General features: G+C 37.9%; 1 protein-coding gene across 1 annotated transcript; it reads left to right on the plus strand.

Annotated features, from left to right (window-relative positions):
- Positions 1–1651: 1651 nt before the first annotated feature.
- Positions 1652–2641, plus strand: LOC149258426 (uncharacterized). Its single transcript, XM_089415481.1, has one exon. It carries the CDS (start codon positions 1652–1654, stop codon positions 2639–2641), a length of 990 nt encoding a protein of 329 aa, XP_089271607.1.
- Positions 2642–13844: the final 11203 nt, after the last annotated feature.

Genomic DNA, 13844 nt, shown 5'->3' on the forward strand with positions numbered 1-13844 from the left:
TGATCTCAGAAAACCAAGGGGGCTTTCTCCCCAATAGACACATCTCTGACTCCATCCTTCTTGTGCAAGAGGCCATTCACTCAAGCATAAGCCGAAAGGAGAAAGGGTTTGTCCTAAAGCTGGATCTTGCCAATGCCTTTGATAGGGTTAGGCACTCCTTTCTGTTTGCAGTCCTTCATAAAATGGGATTTGACCCCTCCTTCATCAATATGATCAAAGCCTGCATATCGAATCCATGGATTTCCCCACTGATCAATGGGAGACCTTGTGCTGCATTCCAATCCTCTCGAGGCCTTAGACAAGGCTGTCCCCTGTCCCCATATTTATTTATCCTCATGGCTGAGTCTCTTAGCAAAACCTTGGATTTCAATCGAAGAATAGGCCTAATCACTGGCATCAAATTTGAGCAAGGTACAAAGAACATCAACCATTCCCAATTTGCTGATGATACCCTCTTGATTGGAGGGGCGTCCATCACTATTGCAAGGCGCTTCAAGAAGATATTAGATCAATTCATGGAATACTCAGGAGGGAAGGTTAATCAGTTAAAAAGTTGTATTTATGGTTGGAACACATCAGATCACACCATCCACAGCATTGCAAAAATTCTAGGAGTCTCATACAAGCTAAACTGGAACCACTTCACATATCTAGGGATGCCGGTAAGTATGGGACCACTGAAGGCTGATACTTGGAACGAAATCCTTGACAAAATAAAGAGAAAAATCCAACAATGGGGATCTATGTGGCTGAACCCAGCAGGACGCCTGGTACTACTAAAATCAGGTTTGGCCTCTCTACCTATTTATCGTTTCTCTTTGTACCAAGCTCCAATGGTCTTCCACCAAAAAATGGAAATAGCTCTTAGGCACTTTCTCTGGCAAGGAGAGAAAATGGAAAAAAAAAAAAGTTCAATCTAGTCAGTTGGAAAAATGTCATTCAATCTCAGGAGAAAGGAGGGCTTGGAATAAGATCTCCAAAACTGCTGAACTTAGCTCTTGGAGCTAAAATAATTTGAAAAATGATCTCAGGGGTCACAGCATGGTGGAAGACGGTTCTTGAAGCAAAATACCTGAACAACACTAGGCAACAACTCCTGGACACTAATATTCCCATTAGAGACAGCACAAAAATTTGGCAGCTCTGCAAGAAAGCCATACCCTTTATGTCACAGAATACTTCAAAGGTCCCAGGAGGAGGGAGCAGCATCAATTTTTCCACTGACCGCATATTAGGACAGCTTCCCATTGGGTCAAAAATGGAGGCAGTTCCTACCATAAACTGGCTTAATAATAGAGGTATATGGAGCTTAGCCCAAATATCGCAATGGGATAATCACTCTCAGGCATGGACAGGTTGGAAATTACCGGATTACCCCAGAGAGATAGAGGCAAGCATCATAACTTTCAAGAACCTTCTACACAATAAAGCTCCGACTCAAAAAGGCAAGCAAGATGGCTACCGTTGGGACCCAACGGGAACCCATTACACGGCCAAAGCTGGTCACCAACACCTTTGTGACAGCACCTTTCCACAGGAAGTATGGAGCCAATGGAAATTGGTTTGGAGAGCAGAAGCTCCCCCTAAAGTCAAATTCTTTTTTTGGCTCCTCCTGAAAGGGAAGATTCTAACAGCATAAAATTTAAGAAAAATGGGTATAATGGGACCGTCAAGATGCCCAAATTGCTGTAAAGCAGAAGAAACAATACAACACCTGTTTATAGATTGCCAGGTTGCTGAGGAATGCTGGAGACAGATGGCCACAATTGGGGAAATTACATGGGAGCCCAAGACAACTATTGCAGAAACTGTCTATAATTGGAAAAAAAATTGTCCTTGGAAAGAAAAGAAAAGCAACTTGACGCAAAGAATATGGAACACCATACCTTTGACCCTTCTCTGGCGCATCTGGTTGGCAAGAAACAGGAAGGTCTTTCAAGAGAAAGGATGCAATACCAGAGTCATGTGTCATAAGGCAAAGAATTTAGCGGTGGAGGCAATTATAGCCCACACTCAAGGCAAGATCGAGGCTACCAACTACAGCATCGAAGAAAGAAATTTGATCAGCTATGCCCAAGGGATTATAACTAGCACTCAGGAATCAAGACAAGAAAGGATTCAACCGAAAGAGACAAGCAGTGTCTGGAAGCTGAGGTTAAAGGAAGCGGAATTTGCAATCTGGTTGGGTAACTGTAATAGGTTCTACATGTTCTTTGATGGCGCCTCAAAATCAAATCCAGGCCAAGCAGGTGCAGGGGGTCTTATCTGCAACGCTAATGGCGAGACAATTCTTCAATTTGAATGGGGATTGGGAGAGTTATCCAATAACAGGGCAGAGGGATTGGCTCTGTATCAGGGTCTCACTCAACTGATCAAGATAGGAATAAAGAAAGTAATAGTCTTTGGCGATTCAGCAATAATCATTAGGCTCATGGCTCTGAGGCAGAGCACGCCAAACATTCTATTGCAACAGATAAATTATAGGAATCAGATTCTCCACGACCTACTAGAAGAAGTCCGCTACTATCACATTCTCCGTGGACTGAATAAGGAAGCTGACAAGTGTGCCAACAGGGCATGTGATCGCGCCAAAGGCAATCTTCGCTGTAATAACACATCATCCCTCCAACCGTTACCATGAACATTATGCAGCTAGTCAACGCCTGGTGTACCGTAGTTAATAGAATCTATGACTGCAGGCAAGCAATCAGTGCAGGGGACAGAGTAGGTATGGTAGATAGGACTTATATCAGAATTCAGATAAGGAGATCTATTCAGCGCATGGGAATCGGGCATCGCGCAGGGGAAAATCGTCCTAACAATCAGATCTTCGATACAGGCCAAGATATGCATTGGACGGTGTGGTGGAATATTGGGAGATGCAGGGCTCATTCCCGCCATCACAGCTTGTCGAAAATGCCTTTATATACCCCGGGTATCACAAGCCATCTTCCCATAGGAGATATCTGTGCCCACAGTTATAAGAGCGGAGCTGCTTCTGCATCTCTTCAAGTAGCTCGAGGTAGTCACTTTAAGGCCCCTGCGCGCACGGTGACAGCTACCAGTAGCAAGCAAAGAATCCAGAGACATCGTCTTAAGAAAGAGACCAGCACAGACAAGTATTTTCCAGTGACAATGGAGCGTCCAGAACAATGCTTCCACTGCAGGGATCTACAAGCTGAGTTTGAAGAAGTCCGAGCGCAGCAACGAGCCCTGGAGGAACAAGTGCGAAGTTTGGAAGCAAGACTTGAGGAGCAGTGCAAAATTATCCATGAGAAATACAGGGCTGAGATGAACCTCTTCTTACACAGAGTCCATTCCTTGCATGAACAGTTTAGCAGTCTGAGTAATAGATGTAGCCATGCTGAAGAAAAGATATCTATCCTCAAGTATATGATGGACAAAAAGTTCAAAGATGCAACATCCTCTTCTAGTGCAAAGCAGAACGAACCAGATCTAGACCCAGAAGCGTCCACAGCAAGGAAGATTAGTCATATTGACATAGATTAGATATGGTTTGTAAGTGTAAATTTTGGGGCCTGAAGTTCGTAAGGATTTATAGTAGTGCTAGAAGCTATAGAGGTAGGATAACTAAAGTAAGGATCAAGGAAATGAATCTTTTTGTAATTCCTTGGATCAAGAATGCTCAGGATGCATTGTATGTATGGCAAATTGCCTTTTTCTTTTCAGATTAATATATAGCAACCGAACTTTGTCTCAAAAAAATATCTCATTTGGTCACGATTTGTAATGATAGGCATTATATAGATGATATATGTATGCCTCTATTTTTGGAATATTCTCCTCCAAAGTACTGGGTAAGGGTTTATGCTTTTCTAGGATTTATCCTTATCCAACTCAATCATGATGAATCTTTGTCATAATACAAGGAATATTTTGAGAATTACACATTTTTTATTACTAGCATAAGCCTAATTCCATGGATATAATTTTTTTGTCACCATTTTTAATGGTAGACATTATAGAGATAATATATGTGTGCCTCATAATATTATGAAGGATAGGGGTGCCATCAAGAGTTTTGAATAGCGGTGATGGGTTTAGAGGCCTTAACCATGATTCGAAATAATCCAAGAAATATTTTGAGAATCGGACACTTTCTCTTACTAACATAAGCTTAATTTCATGCATATAATTTTTTAGTCACCATTTGTAATGGTAGACATTCTAGAGATGATATATTTATGCCTTATAATATCATGTGGGATAGGGGTGCCATAAAGATTTTTTGTGTAATAATGATGGGTTTAAGGGCCTTAACCATGATTGGACATAATGCAAGGAATATTTTAAGAAGAACACACTTTTTATTACCAACATAATCCTAATTTTATGCATATAATTTTTTCCATTCAATCAACTATTTAGGTATAAAGATAATAATCTATTTATACAATGAAGTAATGTTGATATGAATCGATGTGATGTAGGATTATATTTTATCATGTAAATTACCAATATGAAAAGTTTTATAGAGGACTTTCCTAATGTTCTATTTGTAGTGCTCTTTTAAATTTCCTTTAGTGCACTAGGTATGGGTTGTCTTTGGTAATGTCTCATAATATTTTGGTCACCATTTGTAATGCTCGACATTCTAAAGATGATATTTGTGTGTCTTTACTTTGAAATATTTTCCTCGAAAGCATTGGGTAAGCTTAATATATTAAAACCAAAATAAGGTAATTAAGATCTTTTGATTTTCTTGAGTTTATCCTTATCCAATTAAGGCATGATGAATGTTTTAGTAATGTTTATGTTAATTTCGAAATTCATCCCATGCTTAAAAGAAGTTATATTATGAATAGTTTTAATGGTTCCATCTAATTGAACAACTAATGGGCTTTTTCGATCTACCAATCCATTTAATTTTCTAAGAATATGACCTATCTTGTAAATAGAAAACGATTAAATCTCTTTAAAATTGATTATTGCACACAAACTTGTTATAACTAAACAATAACGAATATAAATCCACCAAAATATTTATATAAATAAATAGCTTATCAAATGATTATTAAATATCTATTTACTAAAATATTTATATAAATAGATTATGTTATGAAACCAACTCACAAAAAGATAGAAAAGATAGTTGAATGCCTTAGAATTCAGCCTCTTTGAGGGGGCAACCTCCTTTACATTACACAAATGAACAATTCTTGGATGATTCAAATGAAAAAACCTCCTTTCTATATATAGGAGTCTAAGGAGTCACAAATAACCTAGCTGACCTAACAATAATAATATAAACCCACAAAAATAACAATTGAGGGATTCTATGGGGCACAGTAATAAAAATATGGGGACAATAGGGGTGCAACAATATTAATAAGAGATACAACTACAATAGTAATGGGGTAATCACTAGTATTATAGGGACCTAACATGCCCCTCTCCTTCAAAAAAGTGTTGTCCTCAACGCTTGAGTAGTTCTGGATGCTTCTGTATAAAATTCTCATCCTCCCATGTGGAATCTTCAGCGGATAAGTTCTTCCACTTGATGAGATACTCCGAAATTGATCGATTTCGTAGCTGTCGAGTTCTTGTTTCTGTGACTGCTTTCGGTTCCAATATAATTTTTCCTTTCTCGTCAAGTTCTGGCAATATTGTTTGAACTGGGAGCTTGTCACCTATAACCTTCTTTAAACATGAAACATGGAAAACTGGGTGCACTCGAGAAGCTGCAGGAAGCTCCAATTTGTATGCCATAGTACCAATCTTTTGCAACACCTTGTACGGACCATAATACTTTGGTGATAATTTATTATCCTTCTTAGCTTGCTTGAGGGACATTTGTTTATATGGTTGTAGCCGTAGGAATACCCAATCACCTACATCAAAACTTCTTTTTTTGCGATGTTGATCTGCCTGTTGTTTCATTCTATTCTGTGCCAACACGAGGTTATCCTTTAAGAGTTGGAGGACTTGTTGTTGATGTTCGATGTGATGTTCCACTGCTTGAACCTTAGAATTTTCTCTTAAATATGATGTGATGGATGGTGGCTGATATCCATAAAGTGCCATAAATGGGGTCATTTTTGTTGCTGTATGGAAGGAAGTGTTATACCACCATTCAGCCAGAGGCAACCATTTGACCCATTGTGTCTGTTTATCAGATACAAAGCAACGAAGATATCCTTCCAAACATTTGTTTACTATCTCAGTTTTCCCATCAGATTGAGGATGATAAGATGAGCTATGAGCTAACTGAGTACCAAGACAAGAAAATAATTTTGTCCAAAAATTTCCAGTGAAAATGGGATCTCTGTCACTTACAATAATCTTTGGGTTTCCATGTAGCTTTTGAATTGTTTCCATAAATGCAGTAGAAACTGTACTGGCTTTAAATGGATGTGATAATGCACAAAAGTGTGCATACTTGGTAAGTCTGTCAACTACCACCATGATGACACTCTTTCCCTCAGACTTGGGTAAACCTGTGATAAAATCCATTGAAACCTCCTCCCAACGTTGGCTTGGAATGGATAAAGGTTGTAATAGACCCGGGGTCTTAATTGTTTCAACTTTATTTTTTTGGCAAACCAAACATTCCGCCACAAACTTTTGAATATCCGATTTAAGGCCATCCCAAAAAAATTCCTTCTTAACCCTGTGGTAAGTTTTTAAAAATCTGAGTGCCCTCCTAAGGGAGAAGTGTGCAATTCCATAAGAATCTTTTGTTTTAGTTGGGAATTCTTACAGAGGTATAAGCGATCTTTGTACCATAACGAATCATTTTGCCAGCTAAATGTATCAGATGTACTGGAATCTTGTTGTAACTTTTGAATAAGTGCCCACACTTCTTCATCATTCTTCCATTCCTCCCTTGCTTCGTTTATCCAATCTGGTTGGATAATAGAAATGGCGCACAACAATGCTTCCACATCCTCATCCTTTCTTGAGAGTGCATCTGCCACCACATTTTGCTTCCCTTTTTTGTAGATGATTTCAAAGTCACATTTTTGTTGCTCTTCAGAGGATAATCTTTGTTCTAAAAAGTATTTAAGGCTATCATGATCCGTTTTTACCTTGAAGTGTCTTCCCATTAGGTAGGGTCGCCATTTCTTAAGTGCATGTAGTATTGCCAACATTTCCTTCTCATAAATAGCTTTGTGTAAAAACTTTCCCTTGATTGGACGACTTTCAAAAGCAATGGGTCTTTCATCTTGCATTAAAACAACACCAATTCCATTTCCTGAAGCATCACATTCCACAATAAAGGTTTTTGTGAAGTCCGGTGTAGCTAAGACCGGTGCTTGGCACATTGCCTCTTTAAGATGTTCGAAGGCCTTTGTTGCTTCTTGAGTCCATGAAAATGCATCTTTCTTCAATAATGTTGTTAGAGGTGCTGCTATTCTCCCATAATTCTTAACAAACTTGCGATAATACCCTGTCAACCCGAGAAATCCTCGCAGATGCTTTATGGATGTGGGGATTTTCCATTCCTTAATGGCTTTAATTTTGCTAGGGTCTACCTTAACTCCTTCATGAGATACAATATGACCCAGATATTCCACCTCTTGTACTCCAAAGAAACATTTGGATCTTTTTGCATATAATTGTTTCTCCTCCAATAGTTGTAGCACCCTGTCAACATGTTCAACATGATCCTTCCAAGACTTGCTGTAGATTAGTATATCATCAAAAAATACTAACACAAATTTTCTAAGGAATGGTTTGAAAATGGAATTCATCAAACCTTGAAATGTTGAAGGTGCATTGGTAAGGCCAAAAGGCATGACCAAAAATTCATAATGACCCTCATGAGTTCTAAATGCTGTTTTCGGAATGTCTTCAGTCTTCATTCTGATTTGATGATATCCTGAACGAAGATCCAACTTGGTGAAGTAAATTGATCCATGCAATTCATCCAGTAATTCATCAATGACAGGAATGGGAAACTTATCTTTAATAGTGAGCTTGTTGAGCTCCCTATAATCCGGACACATGCGCCATGATCCATCCTTCTTGTGCACCAATACTACTGGAGCAGAGAAAGAACTTTGACTAGGTTGAATTATACCAGCCTCTAGCATTTCTGCAACCATACGTTCAATTTCACTCTTTTGGGCATAGGGATATCTGTACGGCCTGATGTTTGGAGGAACACTTCCTGGAATCAGATGAATAGCATGATCATGATCACGAATAGGTGGGAGACCTTTGGGAGTCTCAAATAGAATGATTGTCCAAGACTTTTTGGAGATCTGGAGAAATAGATGATTCTGATGTGGAAACATCTAGCGAACATAATTGTGCAATTACACCTCTTTGTTCCTTTTTTAGAAGCTTTGTCATACCGTTAGAGCTGATTATCTTTCCTGGTTTCCCTGCAATACCCCTTAATTCAACTTCCTTTCCTTCCGCAGAAAATTTCATGAAAAGTTCTTGAAAATTAAAAGCTATTGTACCCAAGGATTGTAGCCATTGGACTCCTAGTACAACATCAGCACCTCCCATTGGAATGGAAAGCATTGGGCTAGTCAATACATATTCTCCCATGGATAGCTTGATATTATGGCACTTTCCAGAGCAATTTATTGTTCCTCCATTTGCAACCATCACTTGACACTCTGGTGCTGGATATAGGAAGCAATTCAATTCTTTTGCTACCTTACAATGAATAAAATTGTGGGTACTTCCTGAATCAATCAACACTATTACCTTTTTCTTCTTGATTTGTCCTTCTATCTTGATGGTTTGAGGAGTGGTAATTCCAGCCAATGCATTACAAGATATGGTCGGATTCATTTCTTCTTTATCTAGGCTTTGTTCCTGGAGTATATCCTCTTCTTTTGACCTTTCTTGCTCCTTTTCTTCTTCCTCTTCACAATCTATGTAGAATAATTTCTTCTCAGCACACTTATGACCTTTAGTGTATTTGCTATCACAACTGTAACAAAGCCCTTTTGCTCTTTTTTCTTCCAATTGTTGTGGTGTCAACCTTATAGGTTGTGGAAGACTAGGGGCAACAACACTTCCATCTTTATAGTTGTGAGTGGTATGCTTCCTGGTTGCCATAATTTTGCTTTCCATTTTTCTTGCTAACCTGAATGCCTTCTCTAATGAATCAGGTTCCCAAAGGCGAACATCATGTTGGATATTATCCTTTAAAGTCCCTATGAACACATCAATCCTATGCTCCTCTGGAATATTTTTTACCCTTATGTTCAATTTTTGGAACTCCTCAATGTGCTCCATTATTGAACCCTTTTGTTTGAGACTTATCAATTGGCTAAAAAAAGTGTTGCTTTTTGTATCCTCATAATGTGCTATCAATTCTTTCGTAAAAATTGCCCAAGTGATAATTGTTTACGAGAGCAAAGCCATTGATACCATAAAAACTGATTTGGTTCCAAATATAAAGTTGCAATACGTACCTTTTGTGTGTTTTGCACATTATTGAGATCGAAAAATTGCTCCATCTGTAATATCCATGTTGCGGGATCCTTTCCATCAAACAATTTTTGGAATATGGTGGGTCTTCGATCCAACATTAGAGTCTATGGAATCATGATTAACATTTCTTTTGTTCTCATCATGAGTTTCCTTTACTATCCTTTCACCATTAGTGACCATTTCTTGTAGCAACTTATTCATATTTATCTTCAATTCTTCCATGTCTGTATTCAAATCTATCTTCAAACCATCTATCTTAGCTTCCATGCCATTCATCTTAGCTTCCACACCCTTTATCTTAGATTCCACGCCATTTATCTTAGCTTCTGTTAGCTTTTGTGAGAGTGACATTTTTTGCACTTGGTCTTGTAATTTTGATATATCATGTAGCATTTCTTCCTCTTCTTCATGAGTCATGCTAGAGCTTTCAGGTTGCTTACTAGGTGTTTGCATTTTCTTTCCTCAGGGCATCAGTTACCGATAATAATGCTCTACTATGCCTTTTGAATTCTTCAAAATAATTTTTCAAACCAAGCTTAAGAAAAAATTAAAAAAATCTACACACCTTTTTTCACTTTGAAGGAGCTTGATATTGCCTCTGATGTATCTCTGTAATTTTGGATCATCCAATTCTGAAATTGTGACCTGCAGTAGCCCTCTGTGTCCTCTTTCCAATGCCACCAGTCTGATCCAAATTGGATTCTCCAAGGAAGAGTTATGCCAAATCTCCCACAGTGACCTGATTATAGACTACTTCAGTAGAGAAAACTTGTACGACATGCCACGTGTCCTTGTTTCGACCTTTGGCTCTAAAAAATATATATATATAAGAAACTACAATCTGTCCTCTTTCTGTACCTTCTTATGAAATTTCAATCTGATGCTCAGAGAGAAAGTTATGACGATTTTCCCTAGGTCACCTGTTTGGAATGTAATTCAGGAGTCTGCAAAAAGACCAAATTCCTCAGATCATATCTCCACAAATATAGTGCAAAAAGCTCTGAAATTTGGATCCGAGGTTCAGTGTGATTTCTTCTCAAATGGGTTTTTTTTTGCTTCTGAAATGTCGCAGAAAAAAAGTTATAGCGAAAATGCCACGATGACCTATTTGGAGCAGCGAAACCCTAGAATCCAAAGCTCTTATACCAAATGTTATGAAACCAGCTCACAAAAAGATAGAAAAGATAGATGAACGCCTTAGAATTCAGCCTCTTCGAGGGGGAAACCTCCTTTACATTACACAAATGAACAATTCTTGGATGATTCAAATGAAAAAACCTCCTTTCTATATATAGGAGTCTAAGGAGCAATATAACCCAGCTGACCTAACAATAATAATATAAAGCCACAAAAATAACAATTAAGGGATTCTATGGGGCACAATAATAAAAATATGGGGACAATAGGGGCGCAACAATATTAATAAGGGATACAACTACAACAGCAATAGGGTAATCACTAGTATTATAGGGACCTAACAAATTAATATTAAATATCATTTTTTTAATGTAAATAAATTAAAAATATGTAATTATTTTAATCCCAATACTTATACAAGTAAGTTAAAAATTTATAATTATTTTAATTATAAAATTAAAAATAATAATGAGTTGATATTAAAATATTATGAAATTATCATTAAACCAAATAATTACTTGTTATGAAACTAGCTCGCAAAAAGATAGAAAAGATAGATTAACGCCTTAGAATTCAGCCTCTTTGAGGGGGAAACCTTCTTTACATTACACAAATGAATTATTATTTTATGATTTAAATGACAAAACCTCCTTTCTATATATAGGAGTCTAAGGAGTCACAATATAACCCAGCCGACCTAACAATAATAATATAAAGGCACAAAAATAACAATAGAGGGATTCTATGGGGCACAATGATAATAATATGGGGATAATAGGGGCACAACAATATTAATAAGGGATATAACTACAATAGTAATGGGGTAATCACTAGTATTATAGGGACCTAACATGCCCCTCTCCTTCAAAAAAGTGTTGTCCTCAATGCTTGAGTAGTTCTGGATGCTTCTGTATAAAATTCTCATCCTCCCATGTGGAATCTTCAGCGGATAAGTTCTTCCACTTGATGAGATACTCGAAATTGATCGATTTCGTAGCTGTCGAGTTCTTGTTTCTGTGACTGCTTCCGGTTCCAATATAATTTTTCCTTCCTCGTCAAGTTCTGGCAATATTGTTTGAACTGGGAGCTTGTCGCCTATAACCTTCTTTAAACATGAAACATGGAAAACTGGGTGCAATCGAGAAGCTGCAGGAAGCTCCAATTTGTATGCCATAGTACCAATCTTTTGCAACACCTTGTACGGACCATAATACTTTGGTGATAATTTATTATCCTTCTTAGCTTGCTTGAGGGACATTTGTTTATATGGTTGTAGCCGTAGGAATACCCAATCACCTACATCAAAACTTCTTTCACTGCGATGTTGATCTGCCTGTTGTTTCATTCTATTCTGCGCCAACACGAGGTTATCCTTTAAGAGTTGGAGGACTTGTTGTTGATGTTCGATGTGATGTTCCACTGCTTGAACCTTAGAATTTTCTCTTAAATATGATGTGATGGATGGTGGCTGATATCCATAAAGTGCCATAAATGGGGTCATTTTTGTTGTTGTATGGAAGGAAGTGTTATACCACCATTCAGCCAGAGGCAACCATTTGACCCATTGTGTCTGTTTATCAGATACAAAGCAACGAAGATATCCTTCCAAACATTTGTTTACTATCTCAGTTTGCCCATCAGATTGAGGATGATAAGATGAGCTATGAGCTAACTGAGTACCAAGACAAGAAAATAATTCTGTCCAAAAATTTCCAGTGAAAATGGGATCTCTGTCACTTACAATAATCTTTGGGTTTCCATGTAGCTTTTGAATTGTTTCCATAAATGCAGTAGAAACTGTACTGGCTTTAAATGGATGTGATAATGCACAAAAGTGTGCATACTTGGTAAGTCTGTCAACTACCACCATGATGACACTCTTTCCCTCAGACTTGGGTAAACCTGTGATAAAATCCATTGAAACCTCCTCCCAACGTTGGCTTGGAATGGATAAAGGTTGTAATAGACCCGGGGTCTTAATTGTTTCAACTTTATTTTGTTGGCAAACCAAACATTCTGCCACAAACTTTTGAATATCTGATTTAAGGCCATCCCAAAAAAATTCCTTCTTAACCCTGTGGTAAGTTTTTAAAAATCCTGAGTGCCCTCCTAAGGGAGAAGTGTGCAATTCCATAAGAATCTTTTGTTTTAGCTGGGAATTCTTACAGAGGTATAAGCGATCTTTGTACCATAACGAATCATTTTTCCAGCTAAATGTATCAGATATACTGGAATCTTGTTGTAACTTTCGAATAAGTGCCCACACTTCTTCGTCATTCTTCCATTCCTCCCTTGCTTCGTTTATCCAATCTGGTTGGATAATAGAAATGGCGCACAACAATGCTTCCACATCCTCATCCTTTCTTGAGAGTGCATCTGCCACCACATTTTGCTTCCCTTTTTTGTAGATGATTTCAAAGTCATAACCCAACATCTTTGTGACCCACTTTTGTTGCTCTTCAGAGGATAATCTTTGTTCTAAAAAGTATTTAAGGCTATCATGATCCGTTTTTACCTTGAAGTGTCTTCCCATTAGGTAGGGTCGCCATTTCTTAAGTGCATGGAGTATTGCCAACATTTCCTTCTCATAAATAGCTTTGTAAAAACTTTCCCTTGATTGGACGACTTTCAAAAGCAATGGGTCTTTCATCTTGCATTAAAACAACACCAATTCCATTTCCTGAAGCATCACATTCCACAATAAAGGTTTTTGTGAAGTCCGGTGTAGCTAAGACCGGTGCTTGGCACATTGCCTCTTTAAGATGTTCGAAGGCCTTTGTTGCTTCTGGAGTCCATGAAAATGCATCTTTCTTCAATAATGTTGTTAGAGGTGCTGCTATTCTCCCATAATTCTTAACAAACTTGCGATAATACCCTGTCAACCCAAGAAATCCTCGCAGATGCTTTATGGATGTGGGGATTTTCCATTCCTTAATGGCTTTAATTTTGCTAGGGTCTACCTTAACTCCTTCATGAGATACAATATGACCCAGATATTCCACCTCTTGTACTCCAAAGAAACATTTGGATCTTTTTGCATATAATTGTTTCTCCTCCAATAGTTGTAGCACCCTGTCAACATGTTCAACATGATCCTTCCAAGACTTGCTGTAGATTAGTATATCATCAAAAAATACTAACACAAATTTTCTAAGGAATGGTTTGAAAATGGAATTCATCAAACCTTGAAATGTTGAAGGTGCATTGGTAAGGCCAAAAGGCATGACCAAAAATTCATAATGACCCTCATGAGTTCTAAATGTTGTTTTCGGAATGTCTTCAATCTT

The sequence above is a fragment of the Pinus tabuliformis genome, chromosome 6, assembly GCF_031772625.1.
Source record: "Pinus tabuliformis cultivar Carrire ecotype Pingquan chromosome 6, CPIR1, whole genome shotgun sequence".
Classification (NCBI taxonomy): domain Eukaryota; kingdom Viridiplantae; phylum Streptophyta; class Pinopsida; order Pinales; family Pinaceae; genus Pinus; species Pinus tabuliformis.